General features: G+C 37.0%; 1 protein-coding gene across 3 annotated transcripts in view; it reads right to left on the reverse strand.

The window, feature by feature from the left end:
- Positions 1-643: 643 nt before the first annotated feature.
- The window catches only part of ZFR (zinc finger RNA binding protein), a 47,022-nt gene continuing 24,405 nt past the window's right edge, over positions 644-23,260 (reverse strand). Inside the window, exons 8-20 of one of the 3 annotated variants that reach the window (XM_038124170.1) lie at positions 21,237-21,525; positions 20,112-20,305; positions 18,642-18,761; positions 17,989-18,134; positions 17,470-17,632; positions 15,694-15,899; positions 15,335-15,485; positions 13,821-13,962; positions 8,842-8,939; positions 7,925-8,020; positions 3,923-4,034; positions 3,730-3,827; positions 644-3,030 (exon numbers count right to left, since the gene is read on the reverse strand). In XM_038124170.1, the coding sequence (XP_037980098.1) occupies positions 2,851-3,030; positions 3,730-3,827; positions 3,923-4,034; positions 7,925-8,020; positions 8,842-8,939; positions 13,821-13,962; positions 15,335-15,485; positions 15,694-15,899; positions 17,470-17,632; positions 17,989-18,134; positions 18,642-18,761; positions 20,112-20,305; positions 21,237-21,525 (1,995 nt within the window). In that variant the 3' untranslated portion in view covers positions 644-2,850. Of the gene's footprint in view, positions 3,031-3,729; positions 3,828-3,922; positions 4,035-7,924; positions 8,021-8,841; positions 8,940-13,820; positions 13,963-15,334; positions 15,486-15,693; positions 15,900-17,469; positions 17,633-17,988; positions 18,135-18,641; positions 18,762-20,111; positions 20,306-21,224; positions 21,526-23,260 lie in introns of those variants that run through there. The other 2 variants (XM_038124169.1, XR_005255236.1) reach the window with 2 other exon arrangements.

A 23,260-nucleotide genomic window follows, 5' to 3' on the forward strand; every position in this document is an offset into this window, starting at 1 on the left:
TGGAAGTTTTCTAGGCAGAAAAATTTTAAGTACTAAAAGGTCTAAAAATAGAAACTGCAAATTAACCCCATCATATTCAACAATTCTGCAAGTTTAACTCTTCATCTAGAATTTCATAAAAGGGCAAGAAGTTGATGGACTATGTCTAACAGACTAATTTCTAGCAGTGCCTTCACACAGAGATCCATGTGAAACCACACTGCTCACAGACAGGAAACACTTATGAACCAGGAAGACAAGTCAAAATTCAAAAAAGCTTTGAAACAGAACAGCTCACATGTTCACAAACTGTTGCTCTATGGTGAGCATGGGGTGGAATATCCTTTCTGTGTACATTTCCCTTTTGTGAATGAGGACTACAGTGTTTGTAATTGTGGGATTTAACACACAGCACTGCTGAATAAAAAATGTAAACAGTGCTTATTAGTAAACTGCTAGCATTATAAAAACACGGGGTATTAAAACACTCATTTGCCTTCCCAAGTGCACAGTGTAGTATTTAAGTCAAAGCTAGCTCTGTACTTTTGAAAACCTTGTTTTTACATTCTTAGATTTGTTAACAAAAGTCAGAAGTTATCCATTAAAATGGGCGCAAACACCAGAAACAAACTGCAAATTCACCTTTCACCACACAGCACAAAAATCATGGTCACAGCTTCATATTTAATGTGGAATCACTATAAGTATACAATATTTCAAAAGATCCAGAAACTGGTTAGGAGCTAAAAGCCAGTAGAACAAAAATACAGAAAATCTAAAATACATCTTTGACCTTTTTAATTCTATATTTTAGGGTCACATTCCTGAATAGACAAGTTTGCTTTATGAGGAAAGAAACTTTGGTATGGAGTTGAACTAGCCACATGAATAGCACCTGTAGCTTTCAAAATAAATAGTAATGGCTAACTAGACACGATGGCAGCAAGATATCCCCTAGAACAAGCATATGCTTGGAGCTATGCATGAAGGCTGGACAACGAAATGAGTACAATTTTTTTAGGTAACTTCAAAGCATTTCTGCTTTTTGTATTTCTAATTAGAAAGCTTTCCTACAATGAGAAAGCTTTACTTGTATATGCTAACCCCTTATAATCACTCCCTTGAAAATTGCACTCTGATGCTTGCAGAACACTTTTATTAAGTGTTTTTCTTTTTTAAGTCTTTAGATCCCCTCTGCTTTTCTAAAATATTGAATTTTTATTCCATAGGCCCATGCTGGTTAGCAGTAGATGCTGGGAACAGAAACTTGCCCCCTGCTCCAATAGTTGCTTATTAAAAAGGTCAAAGATAAATTCGACCTTGAAATGGAACAGAAGTCGGGCTTTTCTTAATAAATGGTATCAGAAATAACAAATTATCTTTGTCACATGTGATACTCTCCTACAGCCATCAACAAAGTAGCTACCGGAATGTTAGTCTATGTTAATCTGTGTTTTATGGGTTTGCAAAAAAGCATAATACACATTTAACAGAGTAAGTGAAACTTCAGTTTCCAGTGTGTCATGAATTTTAGTCGTTTAATAAATTTTAACTTTTATTTGTGTATTCCACTGTAGTGCTGTGACAACAAATCACACCTGTGTACCAGAGCATACATCAACAGTATGATGTAACTTTACTTACACCACTGCTATATTTAGATTTTTGAAAGAGACATAAGCATACACTATGGCCACAGCAAATAATTTTCTGGGTTTTTTTCTTTGATAACCTTCACTTTTTAAGTAATACTTCACTTTTAAAATTTGAATTATTGAAAAAAAATCACAGAAAGTTTATACAGGAACAGATATAAGGAATAACCTCACAGGCACTGATATGACAAACATTTATTTTAAGGGCTGAGAGGCATTAATACCATATTGACAAAGTTGACTGAAAAGAATGACTAACTTTGTCTAAATGGAAAATGCCCACCTTTGCTTGTTGAGAAAAGAAATTCAGAAAGTTATTTTTTGGCCTTGCTATGTCACAAAGTCAATCATACAAAGACCTATGCATTTAACCTAAGAGAATAGTTTTTAAAGCCCTTCTATTAAAAAAAAAACCAAAACAAACAAAACCCATCATGCAATTCTTTGATCAATTATGCAGCGGCTTTAAAACTGTATGCAAGACCATACTGTATATATTAGCTTTTATACTGCTAATGCACAACTAACAGCAAACTCGATTAGATTAACACAAATTTGTCTTAATTACACCGTTATATCACACTAAGGAGACAAATGCCACAAGATTGGCAAGAACATTTAATTCTGAGCACTCAAATGGCAGGACAATTATGTGTTGTAACCCCTTCACATTTAGAAAAAAACATGATCCTGCAGTCTCACTTTACAAAAAAAGGAAAAAAAAAAACCTTCTGTAAAATATTAATAGGGAGGGGAACTGTTTTACTACCTAACACAAAGTAACTCATACAACTAGTGTCAAAGGCAAACAAAAATACTTCTAAATAAAAAGTCAAAATACACATAGCAACAGAAGCACAAATGCTGCGTTAAATACAGTCAAGATAGGAAGACAATGCACTGTTAATAAAAAAGACAAAAAAAAGAGGAAAAGATACTAAATTTAGCAACACATTTAAAGAAAATGCAATGAGGGAAAACTATGTTTTCCTATGACAAGTCTCCATTTGCAGTCTTTCCATCCATAATTTGTCTGGTACAGTACATCCAATTAAAATATTCAGAATCTCACAGAAGAGCTAAGTTGTTCTCTTCCAAATCTAATTCAGAAGCTGGTTTTGGATGTTTTAAACAGACATCATTATGAATGAAGTAAAAGCAAGGCAACAAATGGACTTTTCATTACCATCAATATTAGCAATGATGACAAACATTTTTAAAAGTTATCATAATCTTTTTTGTCCTTCTTTCCCTCTGCTTCAAACCCATCAACCCCATCACTGTCCCTTCTCCTTTTACGATTATTATGGATGTTGAAGCGTTGATTCATCTGTGGTAATGGATCCATTCCTAGAACTTTGTGTATCTGACGGAACGCAAGGAGTCTCAGCGCAAACTAGAAAAATGGTAAAGAAAATAACTTGTGTTACAAACAAATGTCCATTTTGAGCACTTTGTCAAACAATTAGGGAAGAACATCAGTGATGTGGGATATTACCCTTAGCTCTAATTATTCCATCTTTCTGTCCCCCAACAAAATCAACACAATTAAATGTGTATGTCACTTTTGCTGCTTCTTTAAGTGCAGCATCTTAGCTTAATGTACATGTGTGTAGGCTTCTGGGCTTGCACTGAAGCAGCCAAGGCTTGTCACATGTCACATTAGGTGACAAGTGATCAGGAATCATTAGTAAAAGGATCAAATGAAGAGGCAGAGGCAGTAACCTCTTAAACTGCAAGCATAAATGGTCATAACTATTATATGAATCTTACACAGATGCATTTATAAAATTTCCAATCTAGTAACATACTGCTGTAGAGTAAGCCTGTTTACAGATCCAGAGCTAGATCTATAGATGTAGATGAGAATGCTATAAATTGTTCAGGAAAATACATTTATTTCAGTGCAATAACGAGCACTACGGACATCCTCTCCTGCGGAGAGGATATGTTCAATGCCTAGCTTAAGACTGGTAAGATCCAACCACATTCTGCAAAAATAAATTCATGTCCAATATAAAGCTACATTAAAAAAACCAAACCCAAAACAAAATCATCCATCAAATTTAGTTACTTCACAACTACATTTCCTTACCTGTGCACTTGAAGTAATATCCTCGCGTTGCTGATCTGTCATGACAGCAAGTGTATCAAAAGGATCTTTTTCACAAGGGTCCAGAAGGCCAGGACCACCTACAATAATCAGGCTAATTAATAACACATCTTTACCTTATAACGAGCAAGATTATACATTAGTTAAGTGTACGTATACATAAAAGGCAACTTGCCTTTAAGGATGATTCCTGAAGATATACACTCAAAAACTCTTCTCAGTGCATCTCCAGGACTCTGTGGTCCAGTTGCGCTGCTAATTGCTTTTTCCACAAGCAGCTCCATAGCCTAGACCAACAACAAGAGGATTTAGCCAAATTAGAAGATGGACTAAGACAGAATAAAGCTGTTACTGTTCCTCAGTAGAGAATATGGAATCCTGAAATTTGAATAACATTACACATCGTAGAACACTTTCAGTTAAAATGGAAAGAAACCCCAGTTATTTTATAAAGATGAATAAAAAGAAAGGTGGTGCCAAGATGAACAATGAGTACTGACACAGGCAGCTGGTCACTGCTGGTGTCCCCCAGGGCTCAGTGCTGGGCTCAGTCCTGTTTATTCATGATCTGGATGAGGGAATCGAGAGCACCCTCAGCCAGTTTGCAGATGGCACCAAGCTGGGTGTGAGTGCTGATCTGCTGGAGGGCAGGGGGGCTCTGCAGAGGGATCTGCACAGGCTGGATCCATGGGCCAGGGCCAATTCTGTGAGGTTCAACAAGGCCAAGTGCTGGGTCCTGCCCTTGGGGCACAACAGCCCCCTGCAGCTCCAGGCTGGGACAGCGAGGCTGCAAAGCTGCCCAGTGGGAAAGGCCCCGGGGGTGCTGGTCAGCAGTGGCTGAACGTGAGCTGGAGTGTGCCCAGGTGACAAGAAGGCCAAGGACATCCTGAATGTGTCAGCAATGGTGTGGCCAGCAGGAGCAGGGCAGTGACTGCCCCTCTGTGCTGGGCACTGATGAGGCCACACCTCAAATCCTGGGCTAAGTTTTGGGCCCCTCACAAGTAAGAGACTGAGGTGCTGGAAGGTGTCCAGAGAAGGGGAACAGAGCTGGGGAAGGATCTGGAGCACAAGTCCTGTGAGGAGCAGCTGAGGGAGCTGGGGGTGTTTATCCTGGACAAAAAGAGGTTCGGGGTGACCTTATTGTTCCGTATAACCACCTAAAAGGAGGGTGTAGCCAGGTGGGGAGTGGTCTCTTCTCCCACATAAATGATGACAGGACAAGAGGAAATGGCCTCAAGTTGCACCAGGAAAGGTTTAGATTGGGTATTAGGAAAAAAAATTGACTGAAAGGGTTGTAAAGCATTGGAACAGGGAGTTGACAGAGTTACTATCCCTGGAAGTGTTCACAAAACATGTGGACATGGCAATTAAGGACATGGTTTAGTGGTGCTGGGTGAACAACTGGACTTGATGATCTTCAAAGTCATTTCCAATCTGAACAATTCAGTGATTCTAACATGGGCTTCTTCCCATTACAAGTTGTTCAGTGATTTCGTAGAAATGTATACAGTAGTAGCCTACTTGGACAGAGAAACAACTTGTCCAGCCATTTTTGAGAGTATGGGACGCTTGATTCTGTCAGCCACATGAATACAGTACACGGTATACCTAACGAAACAGGATGCTTTAGAAAAATAGAAATAGTTTTTTCTGCAAGAGTACAGAAACTTACAACATCAAAAATTTAATGTCCTGAAAATGCTTAATATCCTCACTAGTCCTTCAGTTTAGCAAAACTGAAGCTCAAAGCAATTTTTCTCCTGGTTAGCAAGCAACACTAACTCAAATGTTAAACAAGTATAAAAAAACCCCTATGATAAATATATTTTCTGAATGTATACATTTAATTTTCAGAATTGTATACGTTCTGAAATGTATACTTTATTTGATAGTTACAATGGTTTAAATAAGTAACTGTGTTTTAAGTACTGATATTTTTTCCGTGACTATTTCCATTGTTCACTTTTATTAGACACTATTTTTTCCCAGAAGAACCTATAAAAGTATTTGTAAAAGAAAGAACTAACTTCTCCTAGATCTCTTTCCCAGAACTAGATAGATGTTTCACTGCTACCTCTTTGGCAAGTTTATTTCTCAAACAATAGTTTTTGGTAGGGTTTTTGGAGGCACTTGTTGTTTGGACCTTGTCCTCCTCTCCACATTTACAGTTGTTCAAATGCTACATTTTCTTCTTCTTTTCAAGGTGTAAATATTTATTCTGATGTATGCAAGTAACTACAGGCAGTGCTAATCACTAAAGGCTGCCCATTTCTTTCTATTTTAGCTCCATTTAACTGACAGATTTCAATTATTGAGCATCTTATTTCCATACTCCAACTGTATCAGTCAGGGTTTGGCAAAAGTAATTAAGATGTTTTCAAGTAGGAAACAAAGCACATCAGTAAAGGAAAAAAAAAAGCACATCTTGGATTTGCATATACTAAAACCTAGTTCTTTTGGATCCTCATACAATATACTGAGGTTTATAACTCAGTCCTAGGAAAATATGAATTAGGATGTCCTGGTGTTTATGTGCACAGAAGCCTGGATTTCAAATTTAAATAATGTGTACGAACTTGACAAAATTCTTCTAATTTAGTTTTTACTTTTAGGTACATGAAATGCTACTACTGTGAGCATTCAGGCTTCCTATTAACTTCTATTTTTACAACTACTTATGATTTTTTGAAAAAATCTCTGTCATCTCTTCATTTGTAAAAGGTTTCTAATATAGAGGATAGAAGAATATCTGTATTCAGAAAACTGTACTACTCCAATCTGTGAAATTCCATCTGTACTGGCTGAAATCACCACTTTCATTTTGTCATCATTTTTATCAGTAAGACTTTTCCTACAGGCCAAAAAAACAGCTGACTACAGTTCAGTGCAGAACCATGTCACTGAGAATGCATCAGGTACCAAGAATAAATCAGGAATCACTTTTGGAGAGAACTGAGACACAGCATGGTCTGACATGCTGCTTCATATCTCTCTTCCCTTCTGGATGTGCCTTGGAACACATAGTGAGAGTTAAGAAGCCACACTCCCTGTTTTTCATCCATATCCCTGCTCTGTGTTGCAATAGCTGTAAGGATACTTTTCTGAAAGTATGCCAAGGTTCATTCTCTGGCAACTCAGTATCATAGTGATATTAAGAGAGCACTTAGCATCTTTTAAGCTGTATGTGTTTAGTGTACTTTTCATCAAATGCAGTACTGAAACTTGCACTAGTTTTTTTTCCATGTAAATATTTAAAAAAACAGACATTACTGTTTCACTTCCTTTCCAGAAGCAATAAATCTTATTAGAAGTAGTTTAATAAAAATGCAAACTTAGTGGCGTTGTAAAGTATTTCTCATCTAAATAAAGTCAACTGCTCAAAACAATGTTAGTGCTCCTCCTGTCAAAACTGAGAAGGAAGCAGCACGGTGCAAATGGATTTGGTCTGCAAAACACAACAGTCAGAGCTAGGTTTACTTCCACATGATGCACATTTCAGGTATTTGTTTCTGACTGACTTTGTCCAATCAACAGACTGTACATCTGTTAATATTTGGAGCATTTGTAAGGTAGCCAATACAAAAAGAATGCTCCAAGAACACTCAACGGAATTAAGAAAGGTGACCTGATACAACCCAGAGATTTAAGTGACACTGACTAAAATATGATGATGACACAACCACAGGCTGTACTGAAGTACTGTGGTATTTCACCTTGCAAAAGAGACATAATAAACATAAGAATTACTATGATTTTTTTCTTTCGAGTTCTTTCTGTTATCACAGAACTACCTGGGCACAGCCGACATTATTTAAAATAAAATTTCAGCAAACTCCAAGCAATTCAGAGTAGGTGGTTAGAAAAAAATGTGTTCTTTTATATAAAGGAAAAAATTCTAAAACCTAGAATAGGAATCTAGTCATAAAGAATAGAAAAGAACAAGAAATTTCTTTTGGAAAAAAACAGTAACTTCCAGCTTCAAATGAAAAACCTCAGAAAACTGTATTTTAAGAGGGAATCTGGAGTATTTTTTAGCAAAAAAAAACCCCAAAATCACAAACAAAACCTTACATTACGTATTGAAAAAGTATTAATTTAAAAATTGTATTAACACTTCCCTATAATTTCCTTGTAGTAACATCTTTATTAAAAAGACTCATTAAAAAAAATTACTTACCCAGCTCGGAAAGTCAGACCAAGTAGGAACTCGCTGACAGAGGTCACGAAGAATACGTATGATTATCACACAGGACTGCAGACCATTAGCTCTAGCCTTGAGAGCAATACAAAATCAAATTAATTAGCCCCTGCACCCAGAGCAAACAGGACTTGTTGAAAGACTAAAACACCACTGTTCAATGGAAGCTCAGATACAAGATTGAAACAAATCATTCTACAACTTTATTCCGTGAGCTGCCATTTACAGCAGTATTTTATACAGGGTTAGTAATTTAAGGTGGTAGAAGTCAAAGTGCACAGGTTATACAAGAATAACATTTCTTGATCCCCTATACACTTTGACCCATGTTCATTTGAAACAATAAATACAGTATCTTTCTATATTAGAAATAAAAAGGATAAAGTAAAGATCTAAGAAATAGGTATAGAGACTGAAAGGTCAAGGGAATCTGTTTGGTTTCTTTATTGTGCCTTTGCCAGAATGCAAAGTCACTAAACCAAACAGTTGCTTCTCACCTTTCATTCCCTACACTTAATGCACTAAAAGAAATAGAAAAAAAAGTCTTAAATCTAAACACAAAGCTTTAAACACATATTCCATTATTTAAAGCGAAGTTACTCTGCAGCCTTATGGAATATATAACAAATATACAACATATGATCACCCCAAGCGAGTCAAGCTTTCAATATCGCCTTCTCAATGACTGGAAAAAAAAAATCATGTCAAATGTGCAATAACTGCATAAAGCAGCTCCTCCATACTCAACCTTCTACAGTTAAATTTAGGGACCAGAGAAATATTAAGTATTATTAGCATGAACAACGCTGAGTGTTTTCACACAGTTAAACATTCATATTGCAACTGAACTAATCTCTCATAAGGCTACAAGAAGAAAGTAAAATGATGTTCCGAACCTGGAACCACTTAGCGTGGCGTAGAGCAGCCAGAGCGTCAAGGCATTTTTGCCTGTCCAAGACGTCCGGTGGGTCTTTCACCATACCCGAGGTTACATCTAAAATGGATTGAATTGGCAAAATGCAGTGAGGAATGGGTGTTTGACCAGGTGAGCAAGACACTTCCTTAAATAGCTTCAATGTCACACATGCCATTTAAAGTTTAAACCCTTGAACGAGAAATGTCAATGTTCAGCAGTGTCGCTCAATTAGGATTAGGGCATCGACCCAGTAGGAAGATCAAGAGCATAATGCACTTCAGCTCTGAAGTTATTTTCAACTGCATTGCTGATTATGCAATGCATAGTACTTCTTTATTTCAGCTAACAGTGGAAAAACACATATCCCCTAAAATTAAATACCGAAGGAAGGATGGTTGGACACAGTGCACCAGCACAGAGAACACAAGACAGAAGGAACACAAAAATCCACTTTAACCAAGTAAAAACATTCAAACTTAGTTTCTTTTAAATTTTAATTGTCAGGTGTTATTTGGGACCTATTCTTGAAAGAAAAACTAAGTATAACAAATCTTAACAGCACTGCATGTTTAGTAATGATGTTATTTTTATCATGCCTTAAATTTATTTTACTTTAAAAACTTGACTAAAGGAATGTAACATGTTCTTCAATGTTACAGAGTTCCTTGTTTTCTAGCACTTTCTGTTACCTATATAAATAAAATTCCTCAGCCCATAATAGATACATTCCAGCAACACTTAGGATGCAAGGAAGGATCTGAAAAGGGACTGCTTTACCAAAGACTCACCAAGCTAAAGAAAAGCAAGGAATAGTCTAAAAAACAAAGCAAAATGTCTGAAAGATAAAGAAAACATAGCAGACATTGCCTATTTAAACGTTCAGAAAATAATTTGATTACCAACCTGACTGGTTTGCTACCAAAAATGAAGAGACCACAGAAGTGGTTTAATCAGTGAAACTGGAACCACTGAACAATGTGAAATGGTATCCTTGAGTTACTTGAAAACTATACGGATACAATGAGATCAGTGATCACCATTAGAAGTTACTTTTTTACTAATTCTGAAAATGGCTATGGTGACCAGTCACAACATACATTGCTAGCATAACTGGTGATACACCAAATAAGATGAAACAAAAAGCCCTTACTCAATTTCACAGGAGCTAGCTGTTTGGAACAGTACAGTTTACTCCTTCAAGATCTTAATTTAGGTTAAGTCAGGGAATAAAATAAAAAGTAATGAGGCTCATGAAACATGCCTGCAACAAGAAGCTTTTAGATATGTTGCAGAAATTGTGCTCTGAAGCCACAAATGTAAAATAGTAGGATTCTTCAGTCTCTAGAGCTCAAAGGACATGAATTAACATGGTGGTATAGTTTTTCAGTACAGTAACTAAATTTAATGTCAAGTACTGTATTCAGATTTGAGCATTTTGATAGGATAAGTCCCATTGCTCTGCACCGGGATAAAAAGCTGAAGACTTCGTAAGAGCAAAGTTGAGAAGAACATAGGTAACTTCTCACACAGATATTTGAACTTGCAAACTATATATTAAGGTGGAAAAATTAAAATCTTCACTAACAATGCAATTACAGAGCAAATGAAGACATTTAAAGTGATGTTTCTTTCAAAACAAAAACAACAACAAAAAATCCCCTCCAAATATACACAAGAGGGGGGCCAGCTAAAGCTAAGTGATGAAAGGAGTACAACCCAGATATATGAGACAAGACATCCTGAGAAGATGCACCACAGGAAAAAGTGGCAAAATAAGGTTGAGAAATTAAAAATGCAAATATGTGCTGTGGGGCCAATAGTCTAATCTGTCAATTATTTACACTCTTCTAAAACTAATATGCAAATCGGTGACATTGTGCAAACTTTTAGCACAATAATTCATTAATAATTTGAAATTTCTACCTCTGAAAACCTTCAACTTGTAAAATAGTTTTACTGAGAAGAATTGCAATTTAAATGTACAGGAAAGAATCTTACTCAGTGCTGGAAATGTTCATCTAAAGCGGGTTACTAATAGCTGTCATAAGAATACCCGTGACACTTGTAAAGACTGTGAAAGTCAGAAGCTGCTGAGGCAGGTACTACACTGAGAAAACACTGACTAAAAAAGCGTATCAAGGGAACTCCAGTAATATTTATTCTGTGGATTTTTGCATATGTTTCACATTTCTGGATTAACCCCTTAAAGACTGTGTAACTAAAATCAGATGCCTAACCTACCACCCTACTAAACCAGGACAAAAACTGAATTAATTTACAAAACACGGGCATGAATTCTTACCCTGTATAACTTATTACTAGCCTAAACATAAGGGGTTAATCTTTAATTAGACGTGCTGTGTCCACACTACCTCTTTATTAAAAGTTAACAGGTATGTCAATTTAGGTAAGTTTTATTATGTAAAATGCATTTTATCCAGTCAACTATTATAAGACTAGTGTGAACACTGCTTCATTCTAGGAGAGAGACAAAGACGAAAATAAAAAAACAAAACAAAAACCAAACACAAAGTAACAGCAGATGCTAGGACTATGCATCCAAACCCCTCCTTTGTAAAGCATGGCAGGTGTGACACTGAGCTTTAGAAAACCTTGGTCAAAAATCCTTCCGATGTCTTGGCAGCAACCCCTGACAGGAATCAAGTCCCTCTGCTAGAAGGCTTTGGACCGGGGCCGTTAGCTAAGGATAAAAAAGACACACGCGCACACACAGAGGTGTTTGTAAGTATGTACACTTGGTTTGCCGAAGGAAGACTCCACAGCCGGGTTAGAGCTCTTCAAATGTATCAGATTCGGTCAACTGTCAAACGCACAATACTGTAAGGAACAGTAGCTATGCGGTTAACAATTTCATTTCACTGTTTGGTTTTTTTTTTTTTTTAGCCTTTTCTTAATAACACATCAAACATGATTCTACTCCACGTGCAAGACTCAAGTTGCATCTTTACTCCAACTGGTTCTTCCGGTAAAGCCTTCCTTAACACCTGAACTAGCTCCCCAAGCGGGCTAAGGAAAATGAAAACTTCAAACCAATGTAAGACACAGAGCATGAGAAGCTGCAGTAAGAAAAACACAAACACATACTGTAACTCTGCAGCAAATAAGCAGCAGTCTTCGGAATAAGGAACTTCTTTGCTGCAATAATTGGCAATTCAGTCTTCTATTTACTCCAGTTTCAAAAGTGAACTTTTCTGCACATCCATTTTATACTGCTCAGTGTCTTGAAGAGAAATCTAACTTGATTTTTGTTTGCCTAGAGGTAGTACTGCATTCAGCAGTGAATAAACTCACAAAGATAATTTAACTCAAGTGTGGGTCAGACAAAAATACAGATTTGTTTCCTTTTGGTGGTGTAACTTAGGGGACTGATGGTAGTAATTTGAAATTTGTTTTACTTTTAGTCCACATCATGAATTTTGGGCCAGAAACAACTTAGTTGAAATTGAGTATAGTACCAGGAATCAATACTGCACTTTTGCACAGTACATCAAGAAATAAACATGGTGTTTAAGGTTAATTTTATTAAATGGTTAGTCTAATTTGATAATAAAATGCATTTTTAAAATAAACTTAAATAGTATGGAAAGTTGGATTCAGCCCAGAGTCATGTTACACTCAGATTGTCCAAAACCAAGTAAAATTGGTTGGGTGTGACAGTACACATACAAAGCCTTTATAGCTAGGAATAAAATGCACAGCTTAAAACAAAAGCACTCTAAGACTCTTTGGAAGTCATCCAAACCACAAAATGCATGTTGAAAATTTTTATTTCTGATTATGTAGGATGACTTTGTTAACATAGCTTGCTTATAAATGCACTAGTCACAGCTACAGGACACTTAGTAATGCAATATAAAAACCTCAATGTCTTAGAGGACATGTAGTGATGAGATGAAATCTAAAAAAAAAACCTCAGTGGCTTATATAAATACGTATATACACAAGCACATGTATACATACTCACATAAAATTTCTTTCAACCTGTATATGAGAAGTGTTAAAACAGCCTCAGATTTCCTATTTGTAGGTTCACTGTCAAACACCAGAACCCTGTTTGCTATGATCTCTTTCAACTACGAAAATACAGGATTAAAAGGAAACAAAAGTTAATTTTATCTGACCCGTAAATAAAAAGAACCAATGTACTGCAGACATTAATCATGCTTGTTGGCTTAAAAGCTTTGGGAGCTTTGAAAGTGTTACAGAACAGACCCTAAAGCAACACTGCTGGCACCAGAGAAACTGTGGACTTCACAAACTTAAATTGATTCCCAAGCTCCACCTTCTGCTTCAACTCAATGACAAAGCCATTTCTTATTGTACTAGTTGGGTTTGCCAGTTGGATAGAAGAGTGATTGTAATACCAGGAGCCTAAATATACTCAAAAAGCACTCCAGAACAAAAAGCAACCTCAGAGAGCTGGAAAAAATCGCATTATCTTTTAAAGTTAGAAGCACTGTTACTGTCAAAAGTACTGTAAAAGTGCATTTTAAGTGGCACTATTCAGAATGTCTAAGTGATGGTAATACTGACCCAGTTCAAACCCAAAAACCTGTGATTTGATTTTCTAAATCCATACAATCTTTCTCTTAAGGCAAGACTGCTCTAGAAAGCCAGTTTATAGCCACTTGCTATAAAATTAAACTTAGTTTTCCACATGATTTTAAAAGGAGGGAAAAAAAAAATCAAGCTTGTACCTTTTCCAGAAAGCTGAGGTTGGACATGAAGTTAGAAATTTTAAAAATTAAATAAAAGCATCATATACACATTTATTTTAACCAACTGTTTTCTGCTGAGACTGGTTGTTGAAAAACAAAGTTTTGATCAAATATGTGTGCCAGCATGTTGCCTTCCAGGACCTTAGTGCCATCTTAAGCAGAATAGATAAACATAAAAAAACAGGTGAGAAATAAGTAACATCTTTAACAACTTCCCAACCTCCATCCCTCATGTTCTCTTCCCGAATGACTGGAGATGTCAGTGTGATTGTAACTTGCATTTTGGGTTCCACACACGAATTTAAAATTATTGCTGCTTCTGGGACTGCACACTTGATATCGTATTTCTCTGGACTTATTACCTAAATATTGAGAAACAGAAATTTCTATTAGCATGTGGCCATTAAAAATATCAGGAAGAAAAAGGATTCCAACATATTCTTTTTGCAACAGAAAGATAGAAACACAATATAATGATATGAAGCAGGTACCTATGTAGTCAAAGAACCACACTACACAGTATAAAGATATGTGGACTTGCATACTGTTTCCAAATTATTAATACACAACCAAGCAGTTAAAATTTAAAAAACCTGCCCAGAAAGAAAATTAATATAAACTACACAGCAAGGATCTTGATGATGTTTGAGATCAAGAAAAGCCTTAGAGACAATTAAAATGTCAGCAGGGTGTTTCTCACTGGAACACGAAGTTTTCAAAAAGCAAAGATGCACATTTTTCAAGCTCACAGTTACAAATGGGTATTGCTAGGTATATCCTGTGCTTTGGTGTCACAACACGCTAAGAAAAAAGGGCAAGATAAGCACCAGGGGGAAAAAAAAAGATTAACTAATAAAGTTTATTTTTAATTCCTTTTTGCAACTTCATTAAATAATTTTAAATAGCCCCAAAAGAAAGCTGTAGGCACCTCTGTGACCTTCTTCTACATACTTGGTGAAGATTTCCATGAAGACAGACCAAGATGTCCATTTGTTAAATTTACTTCTGTTCTATTACTTCAAAGAAGAGCAAACTTGAGACTATTTTTTCATTAATCTGATCCTGCTAAAGCCTCTATCATGCCAGTGATTCTGTCAAGCATTTTACTAGATTGCATTGAAAAACTAATGCTGTGACAAGCACTCTACAGTGACAAGCTTTGTGTAGCAGAGAGCAAAGACTTTATACTTTCTTGTGGAAATACAAAGGGTTTATATTTCACTGAGTGGTCTAAGACTGCATGTTTACTTTTTTAAAGGTCCAAATTCTAAAAAAACCCACATTAGATTTAGCTGGCTAATTTTAACTATTAAGTACTGACACATACAATAAGGAAACAAGATAGAAGTACAAAAGACCAGCATTAATGGAGAACTTTGACCGTGATGCAGCAGGCATGCTGTAACATGTAACGTGCTGTAATTCTCTCTATTGCTACTGGTAACTGATTAATGGTCTTTCTTGTGCTCATTTCTATTTCCCAAATAAAAGAAATCTGTTAAATGGTGATTGATACTACACTGCTAGAGCACACTCTTGTATGGTCACAATACGGAGGAAGCAGAACATGCAGCAGTCTCTAAATTCAGATGAAAACATTCAGAAAATGGAAAGAAACTGAACCTGAGCTATGTCATGTAGCAGCACAGTGATTCCTATAGACATTTAACTTGAGGACAGATTTTCCCAGTACTTTTACAAAAACTCAAATCCAAAAATCTAAATTCTACTTACTGCAAGTTGCTTAGGGAGGCTTTCAGCAATACGACTGAGTAACGTCTTGGAGGGCTTCTCAGCACACAACAAAACCAGATTGACATTTCGGTCTCCACGGAGCAGCAAACCTTTAGCCAAAACGCCCACCCGTAAAACGCCTTTCAAAGCTCTGTGAATTATAGTAAAAAGTTGCATTTAAAATAATAATGTAAAAATTATAAAAATAATCCTGAAGATAGAAAAGTAAAATAAAATAGTACTCCACATCTCTCTGAGACTTCATAATACTGCATAAAAGCTCAAAGAGATAAGATCTTTAAAACACTGATAACAGGGTAAGGAAAATGATAAATCCTTAAAAAGTAATTTAAAAATACCTGTCTTTACTGCCATCCTTTTTGTCATCTCCCTCTTTGTTCTTGCTTTTTTCATGATCAGTCATGCTGTCAGAAACCAGCTTCAAAGCACGCTCAGTAATAGAAACAATTTTTTGGACTGCCTGAAGTTCCTCCTCAGTCGGATATATAGCAGCATGCTTGGTCATCACGTAACGGTCATCAGAGGAGTCAGGGCGGCGTAGAGGCTGAACAGACAAAAAAGTGTTCTTCTGAAACCTGGGTACACTTACAAGTTCACAAATGAGACAAAATACCAAAAACCCAAACATGTGGCTAAGGAACAGAATATTGAAACCTTACATCACTGAAATGTAACAAAACATGAACTTTCCTCAGACTACACTGTCACAATCAATCATGTATGAAAAGACATGAAGTGTATAAAAATTAAACTAAGGCCAAATCCCAAGATCAGAGGTACTCCGCAACTGGGAATATCCAATACTTGGATATTGCTGCAAAATAAAGTATCCATGATTACTTTTGTACAATCAAAGGATTGTACAGGACAACCTCAGAAGGTCATCTAGTCCAAACTCCTGTTCAAGCTGTAAGACCACATCATGTTGCTCAGGGCTTAAGCCTGTTAGTTTTTGAAAACCTTCAAAGATGGTGGCTGCACAACCCCTGTCCAAATAAAGATTTCCTGTATTCAGTCTAAATCTCCTCTGTGTTTGCTTAAGCTGGATGTATCTCACCCTCTCATGACTATAAAAAGCCTGGCTCCATACCCTTTATAAAGCACAGCTATTAGAAGGCTATCCTGTCCGACTGAAGCTCTCTCTTCTCCAGGCCAAACAATCCCAGGTGCCTCAGTCTCTCCTCAGAGAGCAAGTATTCCAGACCCCTGGACATCTTGGTAGCTCCACACTGAGCCTGTTATGCTTTCTGTATCTTCTACTGAAAAGCCCAAAATTAAATGTACTAATGAAGTTAGGGTCTAATGAAAGCTCATCACTTCCCTTTATCTACTGACTGTGCTCCTGTTAAAGCCCAGGGAGCTGCTGGCCCTGCTGCCAGGGCACGCTGCTGACACATGCCCAGACTGCTGTTTGCCAGGACCCCCACATCCCTTTCAGCAGAGCTGCTACCCAGCCTCTATCAATGCAATGGGTTCTTCCTTTCTGAGTGCAGCATTAGGCACTTGTACTTGCAGAATTCCATAATGTTCCAATCCTACAGCCCACCTAGGTGCCTCTGGATGGTGGCCTTGCCATCAAAGGTATCAGCTATTCTCCCCATCCCAACGTGATTCAGGTTCATGCCAGCTGCAAACCTCAGCAGTGTGCACTCACTCCATCACCTTTCAGATCCCTGATAAGGCGCCTCCCAGTTCAATGCCAGAATCAACCCATGTGGTACTGCACTCCACACTGCTAGAGTATGATGCACCACTAACCATTATTCTCCAAGACTGATGACCCTTTTTTCCGGACACTTTTTATCCATACATTTGTCCACAATTACATAAATAATATATAACACAATCAAATAAAATAAAAAATAGAAAAATCAAGTAGGACTTGTGTTTCATAAGAAGCAATATTTAAAGCATCCTCTTGTCATTTCATTTGACTTATTTTGGAGGACTAATACACCTACACCATTTCATTAGCATATAATTTCTTCTTCTCTTTAAAATCCTTTATTAAGAAACACCGGAGACAAGTGAAGTAGCACTGAGTAATTTTATATTTCTTAACTGTGCTTCCTGGTAAGAATGGTTTAATTTTTTTCTCAAAGTAAGAAACTCACTGCTGGTCCTTGGGGTTGAGGAGGCATTCCAGGTCTAACTCCCAGCAGACCTAGTGGTCCTGGAGGGCCATGAGGATATCCTCCATCTGGTATTCTGCGACGGTCATCCCAGTGATGCTGCTCTTCCTCCATTCTCCTCCAGTACATGTCCTCTTCATATCGCCTGAAGTGCATCAATCAAAGTGTTCTCTTTATACAGCAGTTAATACTTGACATTGCTCTAGACAGATCCTTTGTCCTCAACAACTTTTAGCAGTCATAAGCAAATACTAATGAAGAGACAGTAACATGAATTATTGTTGTAAAAGTAGGTCTGCATTTGTGGCAAAATAATTCTACTAACTCTGCATTACTCAGAAGGATTGAACAGTAGCAAACAAAAATCCCAGTGAGAGAATGACAATTTAAAACACGACAGTACAGAGTTCCCTTAAGTATTTAAAGTAAGTAACTATGGAGATAGTTTCAGACAATCTGACAGCAGGTTGTCACATTCATTCATGAAACAGAATGCATTACCTCATTTCCATCCTCCAGCGTTCCTCCTCTTCGCGCCTTCTCCAGTATTCTTCTTTCTGCATCTGTTTTCTCATCTTCTCTTCTTGAATTTTTCTTGCTCGAATACTGGGCTTTACTTCTACTTGTAAGTCTGGGTTTACTTTTTTCTAGATCGAAAAAGTAATGAATTAAGTATTGCTTTCCTGTCCTTATCTCAAGGTTACGGAGCAGTTCTGACATATTTAACATAAACTGCTCATCTACAATAAAATCAAAAGGAGCAAAATGCAGTTTTAGAACTGTACAAATGCAGTAATCATTAAAAAGTCTGCAACACAAAGAGTGTGTGCTGTTTATCCTACCAAAACCACTGAGCAATACTATTTTTTACTCTTTAAACTTCATGGTAAGCAACATAAAGAACCTATTGTTGCTTGCATTGCTTGGACTACAAGTGACATTTAAAACATTATAAAAAGCCTCAACCAAAATATAATTTCACAGTTTGCATTATTCTTTAAAGACTACACTGCCTATGAAATATACTTCTCTTTTTTTACAGGCTGTTTACTCAGAGTGCCTACTTTTGTCTAGTCTTTAAACCTAAGAGCAGGTGACCAGACCAGTTAGCTGATATCTGGTTGATTTTCAGAGAGAAGCATTAGCATTTTTACCTTGTACTGAAGTCTGTGCCGCCGCCCTTTCAAATGCATCTCCTTGGCATTAGGATCATTGAAACTGCATTCACAGAGTTTACAGTGAAAGCGGATCACCTTTCCTTCATCATTCCTTACCTGGAAAATAAAGTTATAACACATTTGGTCATTTCTTTTTTATTTTATAAGGCTGATATTAAATTAAATTATCCATTAATCTAATTATCCAGTGCCACTGAATAATGTCTACCTGGCCTAAAACACATTAAGAAGGTCACACAATAACTGAAAGAAGGCAAAGTAGAATCTTCATTCCTGACAGACACACCATTGGGCTTGGTAACGAGCAGAGAACAAGGTCCTTCCATTTCAAAGCAGTACACAGCTGTAAATTTGAACCTGAACATAGTAAACTAATAAATCACAGACCTATCACAGACCCATGACCTTTGCGTCATGCAAAATATACATCAGAGTTGATCCACCTATATCATACCAACCACATGAAGAAAAAACAAATATGCATAATACAAAAATGTAAACAAATGCATAAGCCTTTGCAGGTTCAATGCATTATCAGACTTATCTTCAAGGACAAACCAGGGAATGAATTACAGTCAACCTCATCTTGATCTCTGGGAAGGCAATGGAGCAGCTAATCCTGGAAACTATTTCCAGGTACAATAAGGGCAAGAAAACCATCAGGTGCAGTCAGCATAACTTCACCAAGGTGAAGGCCTGGCAGATGAAGGCAGAGCAGTCAAGACTGTCCTTGCGGACTTCAGTAAAACCTTGGACACAGTCTCACCACAACATCCTCCTACACAAGCTGCTAATGCATAGGCTGGATAAGTATACAGTGAGGTGAACTGAACAGCCTGGCAAAGGGTAGTGATCAACAGAATGGAGCCCCGTTGGAGGCCAGGAGCCAGCAATGCAGCCCCTGGATCAATAGTCCTCTAACATCTTCAGTAATGCTCTGGATGATGGGGGAGAATGTATCCTCAGCTAGTTTGCTGATGACACAAAACTAAGAGGAGTGGATGATATGCCAAAAAGCATATGACTGACATCCAGAGGGACCTCAACTGTCTCACCTAGGGAAGAGGAGGCTGAGGGGGATCATATCAGTGCATATAAATACCTGGAGGAAGAGTGCAAAGAGGACACAGCCAGACCTTTTTCAATGATGCCCAGTCCAGGACCAGAGCAAATTAGCTCCAAGTGAAAAATAGCTGAACATCAGAACACTGTTTTATTGTGACTGACTGTGCTTTGCACAACTGCTCAGGGAAGTTATGGAGTCTCCATCCTTTGACATTCTCAAAAAACATCTGGACATGGTCCTGGGTGACTGGCTGTAGGTGGTCCTTCTTAAGTAGGGTGACTGAACCAGGCGACCTAAAGAAGTCCCTGCCAACCTCAATCAGTCTATCATTACATTTCACTATAACAGTCAAAAAATAATAAATATTTTTATATTAATACCTCCTCCACATAGTCATGGCCCACTGGTTGGACATCACTTTGCAAGGCAGCCAGAGTTGTGGGAGTCACTGGTTCAGCTGCTGTGTCAGGCTTTACTTCCTGTGTTTGCACTGTAGCAGCAGGAGGTGTTTTAACATTTTCAGCTGATTTCATTTCTTCCATTTTACTTCCTGTTGTCTGAAGCTTATTACCACCTAGAAATCAAAAAAAAAGTTAAATTATTGCTCTTCATAAAATGAGAATGTGATTAAACAATGTGCAAACTGAAGATTTTATTTGCAAATACCTATAATCTGGGCAAAGAATTGTAGGTCTTTTAAAATCTATCGGATTTTAAAATCAAACACAACTTAAATGTATTTTCAATACAATTAAATATTTTAACAGTAAATTTAACAACATTCAGGTTACTTAAACACTGAAGTTGCTTATTTTAACAAGAAAATCTTCTGCTTTATAAAATCACCATTTTTGTTATTTGTTTTCCTGCTTTTTAAAGGAACAGGACTGAATAGGGAACAACTCAGAGAATGTATTTTAATAATCTCTTTTTTTTGTTATTTTGTAAATTTATTTTTTTTAAAAAAGGTACTTCAAAACTTTATAATGATTGTACTAGTAAAGGCAGTATACCCCTAGTGTTGCAACTGTAGAGGTCTCTCCTTGAAGAGGAGGATAGCTTATTGTGCAACAGCTGCTTCCCATCTCTGTTATGGTCAGTTTACATGGTTAGTTTTCCACTGAAAAAGGATGTTTCAGTTGCCCATCACAAACTGCCAATCTATTGCAGGTGCATTAACAGCCCAGGCTGTGAACTGAAATTAGGACTATAAGCTGCAATACTCCAGCAGCTACTACATAAGAAACCAAAGGTGGGAGGCTTCTTATGAAGTTGGGAAAAGTATTCAAGAAGGGCCAGGTGGAGACAACTGGGCAGAAAACACCAACATCAATTTTGAAGAAAAACTTTTACAGAAATTCTCACTTATCAGTAATTTCCTTAAACACAGCAGAGTAACTCAAGCATGGAGTTACTGAAATACATTTGTGTCTGCTGCACTAGTACTTAAGAAAAATTTACAGAATAGATTAGGTTTCAAAATAAAGACTGACTTCTGTACTTGCCAACAAAGTTTATTTTCGGTGTAGATATTTTCTTTACAGCTATGTTAGCAGCGGTTGAAGATGTTTTGTTGTTGGATGCAGTGTTAAGTGGTGTGTTTGCCGTGGGAGTAAGAACTTTCACTGCAGAGGATGCAACAGAGGAGTTCACTGTACTGCTGCTAGTTGCTATATTTGAAGCAGAGGCCGTTGGTTTGGAAGCAGATGTGGATGTTGAGGACGTAGCTTGGGTAACCACATTTGGTTCAGTTGAAGGAATGGGTTTGCCAAGTTTTGTATGCAACTTTACTACCTGTAAGTAGGAAGAGAAATTCATAACACGATCTCCCTGAAATAGCTGTAAAAATAATGTAACACAAGCAAAAATATCAATATCTTTAAAAATCAATATAAATAAAGAGTTAGCTTGTTTTTTTTACAAAAAGTGGTCTTAGAAAATAAAAAAAAGATGGACGTATAAAAGCTCTCGTCATCTGCAACAACGAAACAGATACTGCTTTAGAAATTCAGGCATTTACTCCCACAACTGCTTAGATAAGAATAGAAACACAAGTTTACAACTCAGGATAAGTTCATGAACACATACTGCTCCTATGTTTCCATGTGTCTGTTTTGTTGCCCTTGTCACCCTAGAAAGGGCGACATTGAACTGTTTTGGTACCAAACAGTATTTGTAACTAGGAGTGCTTTAATTAAAATCAGCAACACTGTGTCTTTTGACTGCTACATTTGAAGAGTCTTCATATTGAATGACTTTACATGTTACTTAGCCAAGCTGAAGAGATTCCTTAGGCAAATACCTTCCTTTTTTCCCTTTTCTTCTAATGTTTAGAAATAGTTAAGGAGGATTCAAGAGGTATTTCAGAGCTCTTTAGTATCTCATAGAAAGTAAAGAGGTACATGCTTATTAGAATTAATAAGCATAGGCCCTTCTATAACATGTCTCTCATGGAATAATACTTCTTTTTGGTGTCCGCTGACCACCATCTGAAAAAGCAATGCAAGTAATCCGTTCAAAAAAAAAAAAAAAAAAGCAAGTTCAAAACTAAAGATTGAGTGTTGAAAACAGCAGTAAAAAAAAAATACAAACCTGTGAGACATGCTTTAAATGTGAACATGTACACAATCATGATATGCACACAAGTGTCCAACTTAATTTCTTAGGCTTTTGTTTTAATTTATGTTCCCTATCGGAACACCGACATAATAATGTCACACAATAGCATAAATTTAAACTCAAGCAACTGTTCAAAATTACTTTTTCCAGCAGAATGCACACAGTTCTTTAGTTACCACAGCAACAAGAGTCCTTTGAGATACCATTTTCACACTGGTAAGAACCTAAGCCCAGCAATGGCTTGCAACTATCACAAAGAGAAAACTATACCCAAATATAAAAGGATAATATATACTACACTCCATTTACCTATGGAATTATGGAGCACAACCCAAGAAAGTAATGGCTTGGTTTCCTAAAGGAAGATCACTGGACAAGTTCTCTGGAGTTCTCTAAATCTAGATTTTTGCTCTTGAAGGAAGATAATTTTAAACATGCTATGAGATTTATTTATTTTAGTAAGAACAATGTTACTGATGCCTATGTTCTGAGATGTAAAGAGCTATAAAAGCAGAGTATTAATACTTTATTTGTTAGTGCATTAATCTTTCCAGATTTTATGAGGAAAATCTGTAATTTCTAAACACATATTCTACCTGTCATTGCACTTACTCTTGTATGGCCAAGTTTAAAACACAGGTCACAGCATTTCACAGTGTAGTCCACAGTTTTTATTCCAGGATGCCCACAAAAGACCACCCAAACAGTAAGAAGAACACGTGTACCAGAAGTCTTCTAGGCATACTCATTGTAAAGTCTACTACAGGACATTGTTCCTTGCTTCCAGAGGACAGTTTTCTTTGCAGGAAATATCAAAGAATGATGCCTAACACTCCTGTTCTTTGCACTGGTTTAGCTTACAGTGTTTCAAAGTGCACTGAATTATTTTCTGTCCCAACCAGACAAGTAA

Source organism: Motacilla alba, chromosome Z, assembly GCF_015832195.1.
Source record: "Motacilla alba alba isolate MOTALB_02 chromosome Z, Motacilla_alba_V1.0_pri, whole genome shotgun sequence".
NCBI classification, from domain to species: Eukaryota; Metazoa; Chordata; class Aves; order Passeriformes; family Motacillidae; genus Motacilla; species Motacilla alba.